This window comes from Pelobates fuscus, chromosome 5, assembly GCF_036172605.1.
Source record: "Pelobates fuscus isolate aPelFus1 chromosome 5, aPelFus1.pri, whole genome shotgun sequence".
In the NCBI taxonomy this organism is placed as follows: Eukaryota; Metazoa; Chordata; class Amphibia; order Anura; family Pelobatidae; genus Pelobates; species Pelobates fuscus.
Genome location: NC_086321.1, coordinates 68,346,591 through 68,373,291, shown reverse-complemented (window position 1 = coordinate 68,373,291; position 26,701 = coordinate 68,346,591). Strand labels below are relative to the sequence as shown.

General features: G+C 38.5%; 1 protein-coding gene across 1 annotated transcript in view; it reads left to right on the top strand.

Annotated features, from left to right (window-relative positions):
* ADAMTS12 (ADAM metallopeptidase with thrombospondin type 1 motif 12) overlaps positions 1 to 26,701 on the top strand; it is a 544,067-nt gene that overhangs the window by 449,207 nt on the left and 68,159 nt on the right. Inside the window, exons 18-19 of the mRNA XM_063453964.1 lie at positions 8,291 to 8,501; positions 11,905 to 12,966. Of these exons, the coding sequence (XP_063310034.1) occupies positions 8,291 to 8,501; positions 11,905 to 12,966 (1,273 nt within the window). The remainder of the gene's footprint in view (positions 1 to 8,290; positions 8,502 to 11,904; positions 12,967 to 26,701) is intronic.

The following is a 26,701-nucleotide window of genomic DNA, read 5'->3' as shown; positions in this document are numbered from 1 at the left end:
TGCAGGTAGCGCGTTGATTTAGTATGCCATGGTTGGGGGCGGGTCCTCCTTGAGGTGCTTGTTTGGAGTGGCGCTGCAGTGTTCAAGGCAGATGTAAGAGTAGAGTTATATATGGAGATGGCCAGTGAAGGACAGGAGAGGGAAGGGATGGACAGCAGTTGTGAATCAATGTCAGCTGACAACTGTTGGATATCCAGAGAATTAAGGTCCCTCCTGAGTTGAGGGGGGTTAGGCTGAGGTTGTTGGGTGAGGGGGTACGCAAGAGCAAATGATAAGAGGTGGTGATCAGAGAGTGGATATGGAGTGTTGCAGATATTAGTTACTGTACATGCATAAGTGAAGATTAGGTCAAGGGTATTGCCAGCTACATGGGTGGGAGAATTTGCCCACTGTGATAGCCCGAGGGAGGAAGTCATTGAAAGTAGTTTAGTGGCTGCAGAGGTCAAAGGTGGGTTTATAGGAATATTGAAGTCCCCGAGAATTAGGGATGGAATGTTAGAAGAGAGGAAATAGGGTAGCCAGGCAGCAAAGTGGTCAAGGAAGAGAAGAGGGGAACCAGGGGGACGGTAAATAACAGCAATGTTAGCGGAGAAGGGTTTGAAAAGGCGAATTGAGTGTATTTCAAATGACGGGAAAGAGAGGGAAGGGGGGGTGGGAAGAGGTTTAAAAGAGCAGTGAGGGGAGAGGAGAAACCCAACACCACCACCTTTACATTCAGAGTTTCTTGGGTTGTGGGTAAGTTGGAGACCACCGAAGGACAAAGATGCAGGGGTGGCAGTGTCAGAGGGGGAGAGCCAGGTTTCTGTTAAGGCTAGTAAATCTATTGAACGAGAGATAAAGAAGTCATGGACAGCAGTGGATTTAGTTATATTGCAAACAGAGCGTGCGTTCCAGAGGGCAGTATTGAAGGAGGATCTAGAGGAACATGAGATGGGTATGAGATTAGTGTGGGTGCTTGGGTTAGTATGTGCTGTGTTTGTTGAGAGGGGACCGGGGTTTGGAGATACATCACCAGCTGCTAGGAGCAGAAGGATAGAAAGGAAGTGAAGGTGAGAGTAGGATTTGAAAGTTTTGTAGGAGGGTATGTATGTACTTCACTAACACTATTAAGCAATGTTTTATCTGTCATACATCCATGTAATATGTATGTCGTATGTGTGCATTCAGTTGTGTAGCTTCATTTTTCCTGATGTTATCATATCGCTGTGCAATTTGGGAGGTAAGGAATTAGGATAGGAAGGGGCAACACTCCTCATTGGAGGTCAGAAAGGGGACCAAATGTAAGACCATTACAGATAAGGAATTCTTTGCCTAAAGAGGCACTTCCTCGTGACACACCGTTTTCCTGTGAGATGCATTTTATTTACCGGCTGCAGTGATTACTGTGTGTGCTTGTTTATGAGAGAATGCTTCTCAAATCCGGTTAGTCCACCTCACCAGTAAGTGTCCCTGGACACTTCGACAGTAAGTGTCCCTCACAATATATACATCAATGCCTACCTCCAGTCTTCAAAGAATGTAAGCTTGTTTGAGGAGGGACCTCTTTAGCTCTTCCCCTTTCAATTATTGTAAAGCGTTGCAATAATTATTGCAAAATAAGGACATTTTGGAGGAGGTTAATGGAGCATACAGCCTGGACAAACTACATATATACACTCATGGTTACACATATAAGCATACTAATATTTTACCCACACAAATTAGAACATATAGAGTTTTGAAACTGCATCCAAACATACTGAGATAGAAGATTGACTATTGCTGATATATCAAACAGTTGAAAATCAAAGGAGTCTTAATTTGCGTTATCATGTTGTGGAGGTTGTGTTACTAAGTGTTCTAATGCATCTATTTTTATATATTTGCTTCCAACGCTCTCAACAAAAATAGAAAATATGACTATAAGGAAATTATACAATTTTCTATTCTGTAGTCTGGAGGTGGTGATTTGTGAAAAATATTAGTTCACTCTATTATGAATATACCTCTTAGAAGTTTCTTTTGTGCTTGTTGATCTCTTGATATGCTTTCTTAAAACTAAATTACACAAAAAAGCGGACCCTACAACACATTAATCATCGTGAAATTATACTTCCATTATCATCTGAGGCATGTTTTATGGTGTCAAATCATGCAGTGTTTATAAATGTAAATCCCAGATCATCAATTATTTTTTTATGTAGAGGTGACAAAAAGGAGTACTTTTAAGAGACAGCTGACATTTAGAGTATCATGTGATGGTGACAGATCTGAAATATAAGGTAATTGAAATCCATAGTCCTGGAACAAAATGTAGAGAGAACGTATGCTTTATCATTAAAATATCTGTTTATTTTTCAAGCGCATAAAAATAGACAAAAATTACACAATGCAATTAACGTAACACCTGCACCTAGAAAGTGAACATTGCATGAACTATTGGAGCTAAATGACAGTTACATAAAATTATGCACACACAAACATGTTTAAAAGTGGGGAACATTGATGTTGTGGTAGGTTGATGCATGTGTGATCATATACTGTAACTAAATCTCCATTATTAGTCAGGTGTTTAGAAGAAAAGAAAAAAAATTATTTTTTTGATCTTTTAAGTTGTTGTTTACTAAATTAGTGAGTGTGCTGGATTTTGTATGTATATAGATATAGTATATTTTATATATATATATATATATATATATATATATATATATATATATATATAATATATTTGTACATATAATAAACAAAGATCTGGACTTGCAGTGTCAGCTTTAAGTACAATTACATGTCTTTTATATTTTCTTCATCTATTTTATTCATACTAGTATTATGTTTCCCACGTTCGGGGTAGCGGAACATTAGTTTGTTACATTATATTTATAAGAGAAAGTGGTATTTAGCTTACAGTACATGCATGATGACCTTAGAAGAATTGTCCAGTTTAAAACTTTCAACTGCTTAATCTATAAATTGCATACACTTCCCTTGACCAGTAACTCCTAACATAAGGCTAACACATCAGGATACCATTACCAGGTCCTCGTGGGCACAGTCTCTGGGTGACCGGCAGGAGGGGAGCACATAGCACAAAGCGCCCTATGGGGGGATGACACAGACACACAAAAGGATTGCTTGCTGGTGGAGTGACACAGACGCACAGAAAGGAGGCTGTTGTGGTAACACAGGAACAAAGAAGGGAGCATGGGGGGGGTGACAAAGAGACACAGCAGGGAGGCTGATGGGTGACAAAGAGACTCACAGTAGGGTAGCTGGGGGATGACAAGGACACACAGAAGGGAGACTGGGGGATCAAAGAGACACACAGTGGGGTTGGGGGGGAAGAGACACACAATAGTCTGGGGAACAAAGAGACATACAGTGGGGCTGAGGGGGACAAAATCAAGTAAATATTGTAAAAAGGGATGGATCATATGTGAGATGGAACATATGAGAAGGACACTATGATGTCAAAACATGGGAGGGCAGCAAATTATTTTTTGCCTAACATAGTAACATAGAATGTGACGGCAGATAAGAACCCTTCGGCCCATCTAGTCTGCCCAATATTCTTAATACTTTCATTAGTTCCTGCCCTTATTTTATAGCTGGGATAGCCTTATGCCTATCCCATGCATGCATGAACTCCTTCACTGTGTTAACCTCTACCACTTCAGCTGGAAGGCTATTCCATGCATCCACTACCCTCTCAGTAAAGTAATACTTCCTGATATTATTTTTAAACCTTTGACCAACTTATTTAAGACTATGTCCTCTTGTTGTGGTAGTTTATCATAGTCTCCTCCTTTACTGTGTTGATTCCCTTATGTATTTGAATGTTTCTATTATATCCCCTCTGTCTCGCCTTTCCTCCAAACTATACTTGTTAAGATCTTATAACCTTAACTTGTAGGTTTTATCATTTAATCCATGAACCAGTTTAGTAGCCCTTCTCTGAACTTTCTTCAAGAGTTGCAAAAAGCAAGTGAACAATATCTTGCGAATATGCATCCTGCTGGATACATTCTGTCACTATTCATAGTAAAATCAGTTATTTGCACATATTTGTATATATACGTTACTTTGTACAGAGTTTGGATGTGAACAACACTGATTTTTTTATTCAAACACCAAATCCATCTGGCTTATAGGTGCAAATTTGGTTAGGCTTACCAAATTCTGACGGAATAGCCTTAGTAAATATTAGAATTGGCTGGAATTTACCAATTTTCACAGCTTTATGTCCATCCATACAAAACGCTGTGTTACGTGAATTATTGTGCTAGTGAATAATCCTACTTTTTGTTAATCCAAGATGTGTGCAGAGCTTTGAAAATGGAACATGTCCTTCAAACCAGTGATTTATTTAGAATTTGTTCGAACAACATACGAAAAAGGTTTATATATCTGAATAGTACTAGTATTGATTTGTTTCAATGTAATATTTTTGGTAAAGTTTTATTCAAGGACATTGACAAAGTACAACATACAAAAAGGTATGAAACACAAAACAGGGTCATGACAGTATATTAGGTACGTAGGGCACCTAACCTGCAGTTTCTATATAGCATGCCAATGAGTACGAGGTCTGCACGATTCTTATTAGTCAAGGCAGCATAAATGGGAGAAAAATAAATTTAAAAAAACCTAGTAGAGAGTGATACTGAATAGTAAGAGAAAAAACTAAGAAAATGCTGTTTTTGTTACTACAGCTTATCTTCTGTAAATATATACACACGTGTATATAATCACAAAAAATGAGTACAGCGGACCATTATCCTTTATTTTTGTGGATTATAAAATATTCTTTCCTGGTAATTTAGCATGTCAACTGTCAAACCTATGTCTAAATGCAAAATGTATCTCTTTTATTTTTTTTTTGTAAAATGTTTAAAGAATGTTAAGCTGTGGCCTTATTAGTTCCAGACTTGGTCTGTGTTTTGTCTACATGTCAATTAAAAATAATAATAATGCAATATATCAAACATATCAGATTTAGTGGAGGGCAGACTGTTTATTTGCCTTTCCAGGACTGTCCTGGTTTAAATTAGAAGCAACATGAATATCCTATCAATATTCTAAATTTGATTTTATATACAACACATTCTAGTTACATAATTTTTAACTGAACACTATTTTCATTGGGAATATGTTAGACTTCTGCGTTCAGTTTCGGATGAATTGACCAGTTTTGACTGATTGGCTATTTACCCATTTCCCCCAATACCCCAATTCCGAGCTCTGAAACAGCCAATGGACTAATCACAAAACAATGAACAAGACATTTAATTTGTTTTGTGAGATCATCAAGGTGATGATTTCAAAAGAGGCGACTGCTGAGAGGGGTCTTCTGTCCAATGTTGGATTATGTGTATGTTTAATGACTTGGCTGATCCATAATATTAAAAAATTAAAGGAACTGTCTAAGGTTGAAAATACTTATTCTTAACTTTAGAGTGTTTCACTAATATTATTTATGAGTTCATTTTATGTATCTCTGTCAACTGAATTCAAGTAGTACTCTATTATTGCTGCTTGGGAATGCATCAGCCCTCAATAAATGAATGGGAGGTAATATATGTATACATAGCGGGCAATCTGATAAAGTCCCACTTAATAGAATAAAAAGTCTAACAGAATACTATGTCATATTCCTTATATTCTTTATTATGCAGAAATGGCTTTAAGTGAGAGGTGTTAGTGTTAAGTTAGACAATTTGGATAAGAAGTAATATTCTTAATTGAAAACTCTATAAAAAACTGATACTGCGAGTTGGGGTTTGAGATTATTTTAGGGTTAAAAAATTGGAATTTTTATTGAAATGCATTTATTATATATTTATTTTAACATTTTTCAAATACAATGACTTGGAAAAAGTCTGGGTTGTTTTTGGTTGCTTTATTTGCAATAACTATAATTACGTCTCTTGTGACATTAGTGAAATGCTAACTATTTTTAGTGTTTTTACAAATGTAAAGCAAAACAAACAAATGTTTCCTGTAGATGTAATGAAAATCAAAGATCTATCAATCTAAAATGTAAATAGTTTGAAACTATTTCTATATCGCTTTTGGTTTTCAACATGTTTGGATCAAATGGCACTTTGCATGTATAGTCACATACAACGTACATATATAAAATCAAGATATAAACAGTGTTATACTTACAACAACAACAAAAAAAAAGCCCATATTTCTCTGTCAGCTATTTTGCTTCTTTCGTGCTCATTGTGTAACCTATAATTTAGCTTTTAATTTTTGGGGGTAGGAAGGAGCTAAAGTTGTATCTATATAATTCGAAATATAGATTGTGCACATCTAAGCAATGCAATGCACTTTGGATTTTCACATAATTCCATATCCAAGCAAAATGTACATCACAAAGCATTGTAGTGACTGTTTTTATGTGTTGATTATAGTTATTATCAGTCAAGGGACCTTTTATGTCGGAAATGACCTTTTAAACATAGAATCAAACTGATGTTTCTTATAAATTGCAGGTGTTATTTACTGCAATAGAATCCAGCATTGGAATGATAAATAATGCCATTTATAGCATTTATAGGAAGAAAATAGTCTGGATACTTTTCTTAATGCATTTCTAATACTGACTTTTTGCAAAGTCTCACAGTGACATTTTACTGCAATGTCTATTGTCCTGCATGATCGTAAAACAAATGCATTTCATTAGTAATAGATAATAGTGATACTGATTGTAATCAGTGATGGCAAACATTGACAATTTCTCATGAAGCTTAGCTGCATCCCACAATATCTAACTGTATGTTATATTTGCCCATGTAGATATAATATATAATATAAGATTTAAAAGGAAAGAACTACAAGCATTAGCTAAATGTTCTGTTGTCTAGAAATTTGAAGAAATTGCAAGACATCCATTTGCACACCTGTAAGACTAGCATACTACAATGTATATTGTGTTCTAACACAAAAAAAAGATAAATGCCTCAACAACCCAATAAGATAATGCTCACATATATGGTAGAGAAATATCAATGGAATAATCAAAGATAACATTTTCTACCATTTGCAAAAAAACTATTCAAAATGAGATTATAGATAGAGGCACCTGCAAATAAAAAAAGACATCTATTCAATATCACAATGGAGTCATGCCTCAATAGTGACAATATTCCCATCCAATGTATTAAAATATAACCAATTAGGAGAAAATCTCTTTGTATTTACATATTATAGAATGTTTCACAGACTATAGGATACTTTGTTAAACCAGTCTTAAGGGTAACTCTTTTTTTCCACTTTTTTTTTTTAAGTCTGTTGGACATTATTGTTTAGGTTCCCCCCCTCCCCCGCCAAACACTATAATAAATAATACACATGGCTAAAACTTACCTTAAATCCTTTGACTTCCAGTGCTTCTTGACACTCTCCATCTGACATAAAACCAGCCCTTGCGAAGTCCAATTAAAGGCTTTTTACAGAAAGTGGACAGTTTAACCGGCTCAGAGTACATATGGCCATTCTGAGCTGGCGAAGGGAGGGAGGACGTGGGGACAGAGATAGGGAGGAAAGGAAGCTAAACTTTTTTTTAAGTAATGGAGTGTGTAAGGGATGGGGCACAAACACTTCCTCTTGTATGTGCTGCCTGCAGGGGAGAAGCTAATTATGTACTTTGCCAACGAGCATTTTGCAGACATAACTTTTGCACAGAATTGACATTTGGCAGTCCAAATCAACGCTCCAGGCCACCAAAGTCATGTGTGCCAGGGGTGTAACTAACCCTTGGTACAAAAGTGCAATTATCTCCCTATGTTGTATTTCACATTGAACCGGAGCACATACAGTCTTCAATCACCATGGCCACTTCTAAGTGAAGTAGTCATGGTGGTTGGAGTAACCTTTAATTCTGGTGGTATTTATAAAATTATTCCAGGATCGTATAAACAGGCCGTTAGACTACTGTTTAAAGGTATTGAATGTTTTGTGTTTTCTAGTTGATTACTGCCCAAAATAGTTTATAAGTAAAAGCTGGTTAAAAGAGTTCGTCCAGGAAGTATGTCTTTTTATTTGATTTAATTTGATGGAAATACAAAGCATTTCCAAATGTCTTCCTCTTTTGCACATATTTTTATGGAATGTTCAACAATTCCTCCAAAACTTAACACGCATTTATTATGCTATAAACAGTTTTTCCATCTGAAAATAAAACATTTTCTTTTGGTTTCATAATACTTCTATTTAGGATATTCATTGATTTAGCTTTTGCTTGCTTGGATCTCCACTGGAAGGTTCTTCCTACTTTTAAAAGAATTATGCTGATATTCTGTTGCAGGTGGTGGGCTGCAGAATGGCAACAATGTTCAACTACATGTGGAACAACTGGTGAGAAGAAAAGAACTGTCCTGTGTATCAGAACGGTGGGATCAGATGAACAAGCTCTTCCCTCGGAAGACTGTCACCACCTCACTAAGCCGAAAGATTATATGTCGTGCAACAGAGATGTTTTATGTCCTTCAGATTGGACAGTTAGCAACTGGAGTGAGGTAAGACTGGTTTAACAAAATGTGTTTATCTTCAGGATCCCACCGCAGCTGAATAAACTTGTTATTTTTTCTAATGTAACATGTAACATCTTAGTTATGTTTACAATGACATGTCAGCTTATTCTCAATGTTTCTGGTCACTTTGGATTGGTTAACACATGCTTAAAATACAAAATAATAACCAATGTATCTAAGCATACTGGGTTGGTTGTGCCTAGATTTGTACCATATGGATGAACTTTATATGATTGCTTCCAATCTAGTTTGAGTTATGTCTCCACAATGAGAGCATTTAAAAACATTTAATAAGTCATGTCTTATACATACAAAATGATAAAACAAGTTTTGCTGCTTAGACATAAACTGCTTTAAGAAATGTCACAGTCAAATTGGGGAACTTTGTAATTGTGTGGGGTGTGGAGATCACTCTTCTCAGTTTTCCCTGTGGAGACAGAATATAAGTAGTGTTGGGCAAAACGTGCTAGAGTATTTTCGAAAAGTGGCAGACCCCTATTCAAAAGACAAAGGATTAGCAGGTTTGGGGTTTTATAGTCTGGAGGCATGGCTGGTGGGAATTAGAAAGCTGCACCACAGGCCCACAAATTGGTTGCCTATCTTAGAACTTAACAAGTTTACAAAACACAAAATGTGGTTTGGGTGAATAAAATGTATCACTCTATAGGGAGGTGTCTCCTCTTTTATGTTTGTTTCACTAATGATTTATGATACATTTGGGTAGATTTGTAAAATTGTGGATAACAAAAAAGTAGAGCACTCCAAAGTCACATGATACAAGTTACATATTTCATAATCTCCTGCTGTTATAAAATATTTTCAAAATAGTGGATCTGCAGTAGGAATAAAATAAAGATCATAGTGTCCTATCATAAACACACCATACCAGTCTGCATTTATTGTTTACATTTTCTCTCCTACATGACCATTCACAAGTGGAAGATTTTCTGCCAACTTTAATCATCGATGTGCCTTCAATCAATTTTTGTTTGTGAGTGCTACATTAATACTACTATATGGTGTGTTTATAATAGTACACTATGATCTTTATTTTATTCCTACTGTAGATCCACTATTTTGAATATATTTGTTGTGAGGACTGGAAGGAGTCATGTTTTGTTTATTCTATAGCGTGGGGAATTACTGTGTAGGTAAACCATATTAGTTTTTACCTCCACATTATATGCCTTTCCACTTTTGATTTATAAGGGAGATACTTTGTATCTTGTTTTTAAAATATTGATTGATTTTGTTACCTTCATTGTGTAGTCACTATAGATCATTTCTAAGTGACAGCATAATATGTAACATGAATAAAGCCCTATGGAAATATGTGTTTGTATGAGCAAGAAGCTGAAATGTAATATACAAAATTACTTAAAATCTTAAATAACACAAAAAGTTACATTATATAACTTTTATCAGTCACTGTTAAACCAGTGTTTCAATGATTGAAGAGTAATATTAATTTTAGTAAAATCTTTGATTTGCTCATAAGATGGCAAAAGATCATGAGAGTCAATTCTCAAAATTCTCAGCTGGGTATCAACCTTTCAGCAAATTCTGCATAAAAGCATCATCATAAAGTAGGCTGATTAACACGTATTATCAAGAATATTAAAAAGATGTGCATTCAATTATGCTTAGAACATTTAAAAATAAGATGGGAGAATTTCAGAAGGGCAGTGTCAATCATTAATAAATTAATTTAGCCTTGACAGTGCAATATGTCATGGGACCTTATTTTGCTGAATCCAATGTTTCTCAAAGCTTATTTGGTCATGTAAAACAAAGATATAGCTACTGAAATTTGCTATTACACATTGAGAGATTAGAATAATGTGCTCAGGAACAGTATGTAGAAACATATTGGCTAGCATGATTTTTTTATTGATGATGATGAAAAAGCAGTGGGGTTAGACAGATAAAATAAGTCTCAAATATAAAGCCTAAAGCTTACAAACCATAGCCTAAATGTAATATTGTTTAAATTTAAGCTTTTCAAATTATTCAAAATTTCAGATAAGCTTTTAAAAAGATTTAATATTAAGAAAAAATATATAATGTTGTAATATTTTTTCATATTTTAATATATAATTTGGAAAGCTTATCCAACAATATCAAATTGAGGCCTAGGTAAGTTAAGAGGATACTATCATAAAATTAACTCCCAAATAATATTAGTGAAACACTCTAAAGTTAAGAATAAGTATTTTCAACCTTAGACAGTTCCTTTATTTTTTTTTATATTATGGGTCAGCCTTTTAAAATTAATAAAAACAGATAAGTCATTAAACACACACTTAATCCAACTTTGGAAAGAAGACCCCTCTCAGCAGTCGCCTCTTATGAAATCATCACCTTGATGATCTCGGCCAAATTCGATCTTTCTCACAGAGAAGCACAGAATCCAATGCTTCTTATAGACATGATGATGATCAAAGATCTTAAGAAGTGACTTTAATGGTAATACGTTTATAGACAAATGTTTGTTTGAGAATAGTTAGAGCATTAACGCATCAAAATGACCTCATACGCTATATTTGGTATTAAGCATGTTCTTTTAAAAAGGAAAAACAAACTTTTTGTATTACTAAAAAAACCCTAGTCACACCTCCCTGCATGTGACTTTCACAGCCTTCCATAAACACTTCCTGTAAAGAGAGCCCTATTTAGGCTTTCTTTATTGCAAGTTCTGTTTAATTAAGATTTTCTTATCCCCTGCTATGTTAATAGCTTGCTAGACCCTGCAAGAGCCCCCTGTTTGTGATTAAAGTTCAATTTAGAGATTGAGATACAATTATTTAAGGTAAATTACATCTGTTTGAAAGTGAGACCAGTTTTTTTTCATGCAGGCTCTGTCAATCATAGGCAGGGGAGGTGTGGCTAGGGCTGCATAAACAGAAACAAAGTGATTTAACTCCTAAATGAGTAAAGTGTTCCTTTAATGTAAATTGGAAATTAAAATATAGCTAGATAAGAAGCTCAAATTATATAATTAATGGATAAATGTGCCCTCTTATTTTGTTATTGTTATTATTATTATTATTAGCAATTATATAACACCAACTTATATTGGCTTTAGAATACTGTAAAGGGGGAAATTAACAATAAATGAGACAATTACAAAATGGTACAGGTACAATAGGTTGAGGAGCACTATTGTCTAACAAGCTTAGTTACATAATTATTTTCTCTCATTGTCAAAGAGATTTGAGGCTTAAATATAATGACTAAGGAGAATGCGATTTAAACATATATTTAAAAAAGAAAAAACTGTGAAGGAACCTTATATTATCATCTGGATATTTAAATCTAATCAAAAAAGTTAATGGCTCAACGTTTTTTACAAAAGTAATCCTGCAACATATGTTTCCTTACTTTGCAGTGTTCGGTCACATGCGGTGGTGGAGTACGGACAAGGAATGTTACGTGTTCAAAAAATAATAATGAACCGTGTGAGATATTGAAGAAACCAAATTCCAAAGCCTTGTGTGGACTTCAGCAATGTCTTGTTCATAACAAAGCACCTCAAGCTCCTATGAAGCACAAATATGTTAAAAAAATAGTCAAAGTAATCCACAAAAAAGCAGGTGGTCCAGTGAAACGCATTATTTTTCAAGATAATAGAAATCGATTACCTCGCGTAACAAAGTTACCAACATCGTTTTCATCAGTAGCTCCTACAGTAATGTTATCTCCAGCTGTGAACTCCATCAAAGAACATTTTCAGATCAATGAAATTCCAAATTCCACCCATTTTAATGTTGATTATAAGTATGACTTTGTGCTGGTGGAAAATAATAAAAAGAAAACTATTTTGAACTCCACTAAATTGATTCCAACAGTTTCCACTGAAACTTCACCAAGCGCAGAAGTTGAAAATAAAACAGAAAATTATTCTTCTACTATATTGACCACTACGAGAAAACCTGAAAACATTACTTTAGGATATGATTTTATAACGGAACAATCGGAAACACAAACAGACTCAGAGGAAATGACTGTGTCAACCAACAACCCAGATAGAAATGATGATAGTGATTTCAATTCCATAATTGAATCCAGAAGTAAAAGGCATAAAGGCAAATCTATCATGATACAGGACAATAAAAGCACTATAACGTATCAGACAGAATCATCAACTCCAGCTTCCAATCTCGTTACAACACAGATTCCACAAACTTTCAATATCGAAGTCTTTGTATCTGTCATTGAGTCGGAACAGAATGCTACGATAACTGAAAATAATTTAGATGATCCAATAGTCAAGGACTCAGAAGGGAAGGATCATGTTCAGGCCACCAATACCAATATATCTGTAGATACATCTAAAAAGCTAAATTCAAGTTATATTGGCCTATTGAATCCAGAAGCTCATATAAATATTACTGACATTGTTTTTAGTATGTCAAATACCATCTCTTGGATAACTGGGAATTGGAGTGAGGTAAGAAAGATTAACATCTGACAGCATCTTACAACATGTGTTTTTTAATAAAAGTTCTCCTAAATAAAAGTAATTTAGGGATTAAAGAGATCTGAAGCAGAGAGTGGAATGAAATGTCAATATAATAAATACCTTTAAAAGATCATAATTTTTCTATTTATTACTTGGTACACAATTTGAGGGCATAAATACAGATCTGGTCCTGAAATAGATAAAAAATATAAATACAATTTACATTTTATCTGTATATTTGGAAGGAGAGCTATAGGTATTTTTTTAATATTATTATTTTTACAAAACATAATAACACTTTATATCTGTCAAAAGCAATTTTGTATGTTTTTATTTTATTTCATTGTCTATGCATTTCTTTTAAGCATCAGTAGCAAATAAGTAAAAAAAAATAGATATGGCTTGCCATAAATCTTAGTTACCCATATGCTTAAAAAGATATAAGCTCTAAAAAGTGTAGAATTCTAAAATAGCAAAAAGAGTGCTTACATTAATTAATAAGTAATGTACTAGAATGGACACCTAAAATGGTACAATATCTACAGCTTCTACAAATAATTACGATCCGTGAGCTGATTGGATAAAATGTTTAACTACCTGCAGTGAAACTTAGGTTTTATGTAATTTTCTGGTTATAAGGCGAGGATGTCATTCAGACAAAAAGTCTTGTTCCGTCAGAGTTATTTAGCTCTGAGGAGCTAAACTCAAAAGGCTGCAGTTTGTTCAAAACACCAGCCTTGCAAAGACTGAGCTATATTATGAAGTTTATTATTGGAAAGCCACAGAAATTCCGGTTAGGTGAAGACGATGAGAGCTTTCAAAGATCTACTAAACAGTGATTTTTTTTATTTTTTTTTTGTTTTTTGTTTGTGGCCATTGGAGTGTCTCTATTAAAAAAACTTCTTAAAAAAACAAAACATTAAAACCCATTTGTAGCTTTCGGATATGTCTAATTAATTTTATTGGTTTAGAAAGACTTATCTTGTAGCCACATACAGTGATCACCCTTTTAGCTGCAAGAGGTGTCACTCCAACAGGGGCAGTGTCATAGGGATGAAACTGCACAATGTTTGCGTAAAGAGTGAATTACCATTTGGACAATTCACATCTAGTCATATAATGCTTTCCATCGATCTGGGAAGAGGGTGCTCTCTATGACTCAACTTATTCATTCTGCAGCCTGCATTTATAAATTTTGATACGGGACAATTAAACAACACAATGCAATGTTCTTTCTCTAGATTGCATTGCACTCACAGAAAATACACACCTGCATCTCTAAAAATAGCCACATTGATATTTTTTTCCTTAGATTGAAATAGGTAGACATGTGAAGTTTAAATAGATTTTGTTTATTTAATTATGAAGAAAAAGTTGTTTATGTATTTAAATGGTTTCACTTTATCATCTATTATAATGATAAAAATACACAGTTCTCCTTATCGCATTTTATGGAAGAAGAACTTACCTGTTCTCATTTTTTGTCTTTTACAAATAGGAATAATAAATTCAAAAGGATAGCTTGATTTATATAACATTTCTTTTACATTTGCATTGAGGCAATACATAGGTGAAATCTCTGTATCCTCAGCTGTGTACTCCTCAGGTGACATTTTATAATTTTTTTACGGGAAAGGGGGGCGCTGTGAAGATTTCTCACACAGGGCGCCCAAAGGCCTAAGGCCGGCCCTGACTACATTTTACTCATCCACATTTTTTTTCCATAGGAATAGCAGCAGTACAAACAAGTGGGTTTAGCAGCTGTCCCTCAAGGTTAGGACAGTCAGAACCTACAATTTAATTTTGTTAAATTACCATATCCCACTCTTAACTCCACCTTTAGCTGCTATAATGGTTACGCAGATTCAAAGTTGTCAAGAATAATAACAAGACACCAATTAGCTTGCAAAAGTACAAACATTTATTATCAAGGGGGACCTATACTGCCTCTAATACTGTGGAAAAGAAAATATACGGTGTAGTGCCCAAAACAACTTTAGCTCTATAAAAAGAGACATTAGAGTCATGCTTTGCATGGCAGTAGTATTTAACACTCTTTTTAATGCGGACTTTCTTCCTCAATAACAAAATGACCTCTTCAATTAACTTATGAACATAGTCATCAATAAAAACAGACAGTTTATTTCATAGATCCCTGGAAAATATAGAACTGGAAGAAAACACAGGAGTGTCTTCTAAACTAGAATCAGAATGTTCTTTTGGTCTTTTCTTACTTTTACTTCAAGGTAAAAGGTTTAAATTCTTACGAGGGAGGGACAGGTTATAAAGATGCTTTGTTATTTCCTAAAAGTTTTTTTGTAAATTATCTTGGAACCAGGACATAATAGCTGACACTTCTATAGACATCTTGTACTTTCACTTTCATATCATTCATTGCTCTATCTTTTTAAACTTTCAGGTAGCGGTAAGCTACATCCTGCACAGCTTGAGTGTTTGTTCTTAGTCACAGTCTTTATTTTTTCCACTTTGACCACTTCATCTGCGAATTAGACATCCTAATAAAGAAATAATAAAATATTAAGTTAACTGGACTCGAAAAGAGAAAAAATATATTTTTAAAATATTAGGACAGTATAACACTGTCTTAAAAAGCCTCTTGTGTGCCTGGGTCAAGATGGTGGCACAACAGTAGCTGAAAGGATCCAATCTGGAGCCTTCATCAGCTAGCATTGGCTTTAAATGTCCAGTACCTGGTGTGATAAGGTGAATGGGGTGGTCTGTGAGGGAGTTTATATTTCAACTGCATTGTTCAGAGAGGCATATGGTCTTTAACCCCAGGGGGAGTGTGTGTGTATATAACTTAAATTAATATTTAGTTATGGGCCTCTGGGGTGGAGCATTTGGAAAGCAGGGTGGGCCAGTGTTCCACTCCGCTGTTTATTGTTTTGTTCCTGGGAGATTAGGTCCAGACCAGGGTTTGGACTGTCTTCAACCCACTGCTCAGCTGCAGGTAATCAGCTGCAGCAGTGGGAATAAACCCCTCCCTGCTAGGCAGGTAAGGGGAGAATGTTTGTTTCTCTCTTGAAGGGCTGGAAGCAGCAGGCTGACTAAGCACTGGAGTGCAGAGAGCTGATAAAGACACTAGGTTGGTGAAACCAATATTATTTTTGTTATAGTTTAACCCCTGAGAGATAGGGAACCTGATGTTAGTAAGTGCTCAGACAAGCTAGGTTTTTGCTTATAGGGATTTGTGTTACATTATTGTTTTTTTTTTCATTTGCTGCTGTCTCTGTGGTGAAGCTCAACAATAAAGTGCCTGGAATTAAGTTACTTTTAAAGACTGTGCATGTTTGTACCCAAAAGGACCCTGATAACTGCAGACAAGGATCACACTGGACATTTACATTTCAATTTGGGCTTCAATCAATCGATTAGCACTCTTCGATCACAGTGTAACACAATGCAACCTGCGAGGGCTCCGCACATATCTGCCTGATGTGCTCATGCCATTTATAGGACTCAACATGGCTAGATGGTATGAAGACAAAGATACTACTTGTGGAAGCCTCCAGAGAGCCGCAGTTTGCAGCAAATATACTGAGTAAGGCCTCCTGAATACAGTCTTGCGTTCCAAACTCTGCTGGAACAAAAAATAAAAACATGAGTCTATCCTGTCCCTACAATGGACAGGTAGAAACTGCCTGAGTAGTCATGATAGCAGCCAGAAGTGGAGTTCACGGTAGGATAACAGAAAATTTATGCCATACTTACCGATACTTTCTTTTCCCGGATATATGCCATGGCAGCACTACGTATGGGAATAGCTCCTCCCCTTCTCAATTGGACAGGAACACCTCCTAAATAAAAGAGACTCCCCTCTATACCCCCTCAGTCTTAGTTTAAAGCCACGAAACAACACAGGATTTCAGAAGAGGGTGGGATTGCAGTGCTGTAATGGCATATATCCGGGAAAAGAAAATATCGGTAAGTATGTCATAAATTTTCTGTTTTCCTCGGATATATCCATGGCAGCACTGTGTATGGGTTATACTCAAGCTTAAAGGAGTAAGGGTGGGAGAATAATAACCACAATGCATAAAACTATGCAAATACGGTTTATTGGTCCATAAACTATAAGGCAGCAGAGAGGACACTTCTACCAAATTCTGTGGTAGATGAACGCACTACATCCAACTGATAGTGATTGATAAATGTGTTGAAGGAGGACCATGTTGCTCCTGAACAAATGCGATCCGCAGAAATGTTGGCTGCAGCTGCCCAAGTGGCCAAGGATCTGGTAGAATGAGCTCTAAGGCCTTGAGGGACAGGAACTCCGGAGGCTGAGTAGGCCTGATCAATGGCTGAGATGATCCATCGGCCAAAATGAGATGAAGAAGCGGCTTGACCCTTCTTGCAACCTGAAGAAGTCTAGATGTCTTCCTTATGTCTGAAGTCCGGTTCAGGTATGTAGATAAACAGCGCACCAGATCCAAACAATGCCATTTCTCTTCTTCTTCCGATGAGGGATGAGGGAAAAAGGCTGGCAAAATGATGTCCTGATTCATATGGAAAGCAGAAACCACCTTGGGTCTGAAAGCTGCAATCGTACGAAGGATCACACAGTCTTCCTGAAGAATCAAAAAGGGAGACTCACAGGAGAGAGCGCTTAGCTCGGAGATTCTTCTACCTGAGGTCAAGGCAACCAACAGAACGGTTTTCAACGTAAGAGTAAGTATAGAAACACTCTCCAAGGGCTCAAACGGAGAATCAGATAAGGCCTGTAAAACCAGAGGTAAATCCCAACGAGGGGGAGCAAGACCGTACTGGAGGGCAAAGTTTAAGAATGGCTTGAAAAAAATCTAGCAATATCTGGATCAAATGCCAATTTCCGATCTAACAGAGCAGAGATAGCTGAACTATGCACTTTTAGGGAGCTGAAACTCAAACCCTTGTCAAATCCGTCCTGTAAAAATTGAAGGATGTCACAGATACTGGGAGACAAAGGAGAAATATTATGTGCCAAACACCAGCTACAGAAGATGTCCCAAATACGATAGTAAGCTGAAGAAGTGGATTTCTTCCTGGCATTCAGAAGAGTATAAATTACTGAAGAAGAGAAGCCTTTGCTGGAGAGACGTTGCTTCTCAATTTCCAAGCCCTTAAATTGAGAGACTGAGGAGATGGGTGAGAGATCGGACCTTGTTGTAGGAGACTGAGTTGATCTGGAAATTTCAGAGGAATGTCCTGAGAGAGTTTCTGCAACAGGGGAAACCAAGACCGCCTGGGCCAGAAGCGAATCACTGCGAGAATTGTCGCTTGCTCCTGCTGGATCCTTCTTAGCAGGGGGAAAATCAGAGGAGTTGGGGGGGAAAAACATACCCCAGATGGAACTTCCACTCGCAACAGAGAGCATCCTGGTCTTCCGCCAAAGGGTCGAAATAACGCGAGAAGAACCTTCCCACTTTGCGATTCTTCGCTGTGGCCATCAGATCTACCTGAGGAAAACCCCACTTCTGGACTATGCTTTGGAATGCGAGAGGGGCTAACTCCCATTCTGTGGGATCCAGGGTTACTCGGCTTAAGAAATCCGCCACTTGATTGTTCTTTCCCGGAAGGTAAACTGCCTTTATCCCCTTCAAATTCTTCTCTGACCAGGACAGAAGTGGGGTCAACACTTTCATTAAGCGTTTGCTCTTTGTACCCCCCTGATGATTGATGTAAGCAACTGCAGAGGTATTGTCTATCCTTACTCTCACCCAACTTTGTTTCAGACAAGGAAAGTGCAGAAGAGCCTGGAAGACTGCTTGCAACTCTAAAACATTCGAGGATAGAGGATACTGTTTGTTTTCCCACTGCCACTGAACATGAAGAAGGCCCAAATGAGCTTCCCAACCTGATTGGCATGCATCCGTCGTGAGAGTAACCCAAGGGATATTGTTCCGAGTATACCCTTGATATAGATTCTCGTTCATCAGCCACCATGCCAGTTCCTTCTTGATCTCTGATGATAAAGAGATTGCTTGATTCAGACCCTTGTTCGCAAACTGGGATAGAAACCCTTCTTGTGGAATCCTCATATGCCACTGGGCCCATCTCGTAAGGCCTATTGTAGAGGAGAAACTTCCCAGAAGGCTCATAAATTCCCGGGCCGGGATGGAGTTCAGAGGCAGAAGACGAAGGATCTTTGATTGAATACGAAGCCCCCTGTAACGGATCGCCTGGCACCCCGACTAGGTACCTCCGTTAAAGGATGCTCCTAGCGCTTCCTGAGGACTCCAAGCACTCTGGCAGACACCACAATCACTGAACCAATGCAGCATATGAATCTTCTCAAGCATAGGAATGCTGTAGACCGTTGAATAGGAACCATACGAATAGGCTTACACTCCTAGCAGTCAACTGGAACAGCATGCAATAAATCCTTCCCCCAATAATGAGAAGACACTTCACTTTGAGGGTAAAACAGGAACTCTGGACTGTCACATCCAGCCTGGCTTTTATTACAAAAAGGTACAAACAGAACGCACCCAGGGGGAGGTTGAAAATAACCAATAGCATCACGGGTGCAACCCACACATCCCCTCCCCTTAGTGTGACACATAATCCCATTATTCATACAGTTTAAAATATACTTTTTACCCAATATTTATAACTTCAAAACCATACATCACATTCACATAAAAATACATATCCACAATCAATCCATTCAGGAGAACAACATATTAAAAAATGGCATGAATCAGACCAGGGGTTCAAAAGTTAGTAATAGTATCTTTTAAAACCCCTGTCAGCATGACTTTCCAGCTCAGACCGGTTACCTCCCACAATGCCTCACAATCCCTCCACTCTGGCCTGGAGATAATTGGGGAAGGAATCAAATTATCTCCAAGGACAGAGGCAAAACTCCATTACCCACATGGCAGACAAAAAGACAGTAAAAGACATAAAATTACATACTGATACATTTAACACATAAAACACACATTTCTACATATCCCCAGTTTAACCGAACACATAAATACCTACATAATATTTAAGACAGTATTACTGTGATATGTTACGAAGTCTTAACCCCTTAAGGACACATGACATGTGTGACATGTCATTATTCCCTTTTATTCCAAAAGTGTGGTCCTTAAGGGGTTAAAGGGACATTATTCCCAAACGTCCCAATATGTCCACGGATGATTCTAAAAGGGCCAGCAGCAATATAAACTAAAACATGCCCAAATATAGTTCAAACATACCAATTTTCCAGGGTCCATAGTCAGCAGGTAGGAGGCAGGCAGCCAGGCCCCTCCAATGTCCCGTGGCGAGGCGGTTTCCGCCACTCCCCCTGTCCAAGGATAGGGAGACTTGTGTCGAATCTTGCCCCTAAGTATATCATAACTTGAGAGGGGGAAAGCTGACTCTTCTTGAGGTTTACCAACCATCAAAATTTTTGAAGAATTAAAAGAACCCGATCTCGATGAAGAAGGAGAATATCTCTGTTGTGTGAGAGAATCAAGATGTCGTCGAGATAATGGGATATTGAGATGCCTTCCAGACGGATATATGCTATTAAGGCAACCAGGATCTTTGAGAAAGTCCTGGGAGCTGTGCTCAGGCCAAAGGGAAGGGCTCAAAACTGAAAATGCTGATTGTGAATCGCAAATCTCAGGAACTTCTGATGTGGTGGAGCAATAGGAACGTGAAAGTAAGCGTCTCAAAGGTCTATAGAGATTAACCAGTTGCCTGGGGAGATGACTTTTATAATGGAACTTACTGATTCCATCTTGAATTTTCTCACATACAGATTTTCGTTTAATTCGTGAAGGTCCAAAATTGGTCTCCACTCCCCTGATGCTTTCGGAGTGAGAAAAGGTCTGGAATAAACCCCCAATTTCTTTTGCAGGAACAGGACATATAACTCCCTCTGCTGAAAGGGAAAAAACAAAAGACCGAATGGCCACTGCTTTCTCTGTTTCCATAGGCATGCTTGTAGACATGAACCAGGGATAAGGGTTTGTCGAGAATTCCAGGTAGTAGCCGGATTTTAGGGTCTTTACAAACCCACTTGTCCTGTATTGCTGGAGCCCAGACCTCATAGAAGTGAAGAAGTCTTGGGCTGGACTGGTGTCCCATCAGAATTGCTTTGAAGGCTTGCCATTGCCACCACGTCCTCGGTTGGTTTTGGAAGAGGAGAGACCACTTTTCCAGGATTGGAATCTGGAAAACTCTCTACCAGGTCTGTATTGTCAAAAGTCCTTGTCCCGAAAGGAACGTCTGTCCTGCAGAAAGGATCTTTTAGGACGTCTATCTTGAGGAAGAAAGGCCTTTCGTCCTTCTACTGCCTTTTTGATACATTCGTCCAGATATTTGCCAAAGGGCATCTCTCCTTGAAAGGGGAGGGAACAAAGGCTATTTTTTAAAGAATTATCTGCCACCCAATTACGTAGCCAAAGAGCACGTCTTGATGCTACAGTAAGGACCATGCTTCTGGAGATGGTTTTAACCGAATCTATGGAAGCTTCTGATGAAAAATCAATAGCCAGCTTAACTTTCCTTAGGGATTCCAGCAGCTGGATCTACTGACTCCACTTGATATGTCCTCTTTTAGGTCATCCATCCACTGCTTCAAAGCCCTAGAGACAGATGTCAAGGCTACAGCAGGAGGAAGCCCAGAGCCAGAGGCTATATAGGCTTTGGACAAATTTGAGTCCATAAGTTTATCCATTGGATCTCTTAAAGTACCGGCATCATCCAATGGAAGAGTGGTCTTTTTGGCTAATCGGACAATTGCTGCATCTACTTTGGGGGCAAGGTCCCAATGGTTACTGTCCGTAGCCTTAAAAGGGTATAGTTTAGAAAAACGACCCTGAATAGTGATTCTTTTTTCAGCCTTCTTCCATTCTTGCTTAATGAGGTCCTCAATGGTCTCATGTAATGGAGAAGTAGGATTGCGCCTTCTCAGGTGAGCAAAATGCTTACTAGAAGCTGGTTCCTCCTCTCTCTTATCATTAAGCTCCAAGGTATCACGAACTGCCTTGATTAAAGCTTCTATTTTAACACTGTCTATAAAGACAGGAGAGGCCCCATATTCTTCACCTTGAGATGACATCTCGTCTTGCTCAAATACCGGGGGTACATATTCGTCAGAGCTTAAGTCAGCATATTCCTCTGGGCTAAAAGATATACGTCTTTTCTTAGCCCTCTCAGACTGTCGAAGACCCTTTGAAACTGCTTGACGGATGTAAGAGAGAACATCTGGATCCGGTTCAGCATGGCCTGCCGCTGCTTTAAGACAAGCTAAGCAGAGCCTTTTCCAAGGAAGCACCTTGTCGTCACAAGCTTCACAAGGGGGTCTTATCCTTCTTTTTCTTGTATGAGGATCTGTGGGCAGAACTGAAAATCCTCCAGTCAGAAGTCTGAAATGCACTCTCTTTTTTTTTTTTATAGTATTGTGTCTAAAATTTTTGTAGTGACTTACTCAGAACCTCTAGATTGCGACCTATTTCTCGAAGCCTGACCGGGGGAATCCATAGTATGGGCAGCTAGAAAAAAATTTGAATTTCCAACAACCAATTATTGCCTTGAAAAAGGACTGGGGAATAGAGAAATGATAATAAAAGGACAAGAAATGTAACTTACCTGCAGCCAGAAGACAGAAGTTTAATCCAGTTATGCAGAGATACATCAAACAGCATACTGACAGAATAGAGGTTCTTACCCTTTAAATATAGGATGCCGAACCAGGAAGTAAATCCTGCTGCTGGCCTTCCTCTGTCGTGCGTTCTACCTGCGTTCCACTGCTGGAGAGAGGGAAAAGATAGGCTGACGAACCGGAAGTGACGAAACCTGAAGTGCTAGCAATATCGGCGTGCATTCCACCATGCATTCCACGACCGGAATGGATCAGCCATAAGGAAACAGGAGCCCACCCCCGGTCAGGTAAGTTCTTAATCCACTGCCACTTACATCCTGAGGATAGGGCAGGCCATCTTTATTGGGAAAGTCAAGAAGCCCAAATTTGTTGCAGCAAGTAGGTGAACCCTTCTGTGGGAATTACCACCTCCCTGGGTCTGGCACATCCAGCTGCTACCTATAGGGTTACTGCAGCATAGCTCCCCAGTCGCTAAGGAGAGAATCCTCCAGGGGTCGCCCTTGGTGAGGTGCCATGTCCTGAGGCTTCCATGGGGAGAGAGGCTGAACTCCCCATGGGCCAGGGGTACAATTAGACCCGAATAAGTCACAAAAGAAAATTTTAGGAGATGCAACCTCCACTGTCCCTGAGAAGTGGACAGGAAAAAAAGACTGAGAGGATATGGGGGGGGGGGGGGGGGGTCTCTTTTATTTAGGAGCTGTTCCTGTCCAATTGAGAAGGGGAGGAGCTATACCCATACATAGTGCTGCCATGGATATATCCGGGGAAATGTTAATTTAGCCATTTAAAATTTTTGGTCTTTCCTGGCTTTCCCTGAGGAACATTTGCTAAACCCACTTGTTACTGGTATCCATAAAAAACTAATAGAGTATTCCTAGGTCCACTAAGTTCACCCGTGATGCTGGAGACATCATAAGTCATAGATTAGTTACATGTCCAACCTTTCACAACTATTCTGTTGATCTAAAAGAAGTGTTTAGGGACATTATTATTTTGGAAGAGGAACCTCCATCTAAGTCCTATATGTCTTGCAGAATTTCCCAGTATGAACCTCTAACTATCTTGCTATCACTTGTTACCAATTTGAAAAACATTTCCATCATAGGATGTTACCATCAATGGTATTACCATGAGGTGGAGTAGCCAGGGTAATTGGCAATGTTGGATTTGGACCATATATAGAGTTTTGCGAAATATTTATATGTGGTCTTTTTCAGGTGACTGCGTTTGCTGTCTCTCCTATATATGTTTGGCAATTACCAAATGGGATTGCATATATTCTTTTTTAGAAATCGCTTTCTGTTTGCCACTTACCCACTACTTTAGTGGAATATATGGGTTATACCTGGACTATAGATGGCTTCTCACATCTAGACATCATGGTACCTTCTACATTTAAATGCCGTAGATACCCCCAACAACAACTTTGGCACACCAAGCTGACTCGATACCTCCAAAAATGCTCCAGAACTGCTGAACGCTGTTGGAGAAAGTCTCACTGTGCGTCTGACTTTCTCCACTATAAATTTATCCTGAGCTCATACAGGTTGGCTCTTTCCTCTACAAAAGTAAATTACTTCAATACCCTCATAACCACACTCTGCCGCGAACCCAAACAACTATTTAACACATTTAACTCTCTTCTTCGCCCTATTGTTCCTCCACCACCTACTAACTTGACCGCCTCAGACTTTGCAACTCACTTCACTGAGAAGATCTCTACAATCCGTGAAGAGATCTCTCATCTTTCTTCCTCCCCTTACAATACTTCCCCTAACTTAACTCCCTCTGCTGTTCTATGTTCATTCGCACCTGCTACATTGGAAGAGGTTTCTTCTCTGCTCCAGTCCTCCCGCCCCACCACCTGCTCCCTAGATCCAATTCCCTCGCATCTCATCCGTACTCTTTTCTTCTCTTTCTCCACCTCTCAATAAAATTCGCAATCTCTCTCTCTCCTCTGGTATATTTCCATCGCCCCTCAAACATGCAACTGTAAACCCAATTCTAAAGAAGCCCAACCTTGACCCTAAATCCCCATCCAACTACCGTCCTATCTCGCTACTGCCTTTTGCATCCAAGATCCTTGAAAGAGTTGTATATGCGAGATTGACAGACTTCCTCGAGTCCAACTCTCTGCTAGACCCACTTCAGTCTGGTTTCCGTGCTAAGCACTCTGTGGAAACGGCACTGACCAAAGTATCCGATGATCTACTCACTGCAAAATCTCGTGGTCACTACTCGATCCTAATTCTCCTTGACTTGTCTGCGGCTTTGGACACTGTTGATCATCAACCGCTTCTTCTCATCCTCCGCAATATCGGTCTACAAGATATTGCTCTCTCCTGCTGTTCCTCCTACATCTTTCAGTCTTTCTTTCTTCTGCTTCTTCTCCCAAACTCCTCTCTGCTGGTGTCCCCCAAAGTTCAATCCTTGGTCCCCTACTGTTCTCCGTCTATACTTCCTCACCTGATAAACTCATTAGCTCCTTTGGCTTCCAATATCATTTCTATGCAGATGACACACAAATCTACCTGTCCTCTCCTGATCTCTCCCCGTCCCTCTTGACTAGTGTCTCTGACTGTCTCTCTGCTATTTCTAACTGGATGGCTACCCACTTCCTTAAACTAAACTTGAGCAAAACTGAAATTCTGGTCTTTCCTCCCTCAAGTGTTTGTTACTCCTGTGTCTGTCTCCCTCCAAGTCAATGGTGCTACCATCAGTTGCACCACGCAAGCTTTCTGGCTAGGTGTTCTCTTTGACTCTGACCTCTCCTTCAAGCCTCATGTTCAGTCTATTGCCAAATCCTGTCATTTCCATCTCAAAAGCATTGCGCACATCCGACCATACTTAACGCCGGAGGCGACTAAGGTGCTGGTCCATTCCACTGTCCTTTCTCGCCTAGACTACTGTAATCCGCTTCTCAGTGGTCTCATGTGCTCCCAACTTGCGCCGTTACAGTCCATAATGAATGCGGCGGCTAAGCTCATCTTCCTGTCACCCACACCTCCCACGCCTCACCCTTCTGTTAGTCCCTACATTGGCTTCCTGTAAGATATAGGGCTCAATTTAAAATTCTGGTTCTTGCTTTCAAATCTCTACATAATGCTGCTCCCACCTATCTATCCTCCCTAATACACAAGTATGTCCCATCTAGGCCCTTACGATCTTCTGTCCGTACTCCCACCTCTGATGCTTGCCTTCAAGACTTCTCGAGGGCTGCATAGTTCCTGTGGAACTCTCTTCTCTCCTCCGTTAGATGCTCACCCAGTCTCTACTCCTTCAAAAAATTGTTAAAAACACACTTCATCATAAAAGCGTATCAATTAAACTGTTAATAGCTGCCAACTGATTCCTCTCTTGCAACTGTCATTAGTCTAATGCTATCCTTACCTTTTGTGTCACTATACCCCACTCCCTCTAGCATGTAAGCTCATTGAGCAGGGCCCTCAACCTCTCTGTTCCTGTGTGTCCAACTTGTCTGGTTACAACTACATGTCCGTTCGTCCACCCACTGTAAAGTGCTGCGGAATTTGTTGGCGCTATATAAATAATAACATAATAATAATAATAAGATGCCTTAAGATGCCTGGCCTACCTAAATAAATGGGATAGGGATTATTTTAAGTTAATTTACAGTCAGAGAAACGCAAGTTTGCTTTAGTATTTACCCTGACTCATCTATTTAATTTTGGTTCCTAGATAGTTTTTCTAATTGTGTACTAGCTTTCTATCATTATCCAGACTATATCCACCTGTTTAAACAGTTACTTTGTTCTCTTTTTAGTGAGGATATTCTATTTCTGTTTGTTATCTATAGCGGTTAAGCCCCAGCCACCACTGGAATGTCATTTTGGTGATTTATATTTAGGGTGAGATCTTGAACTGAATATACCTTTTTGACTTCTCACATCTAGCTACAGATCGCTCCATCTTTTTCAAATTTACCATTGACCTGCAGGTTGCTTATATGACAAATTGATAGACTTAGTGAGGTGCTCAGGTTGCCTTCCGATCTCTTGCCAGAAGCTGCAGCACCTTGCTTGCTCAGAGACACTAAAGAGAAGATTCCAATCGGAAATGGCTTTAGAAGGACACATGGATGTTGGTGTGTTATTAAAA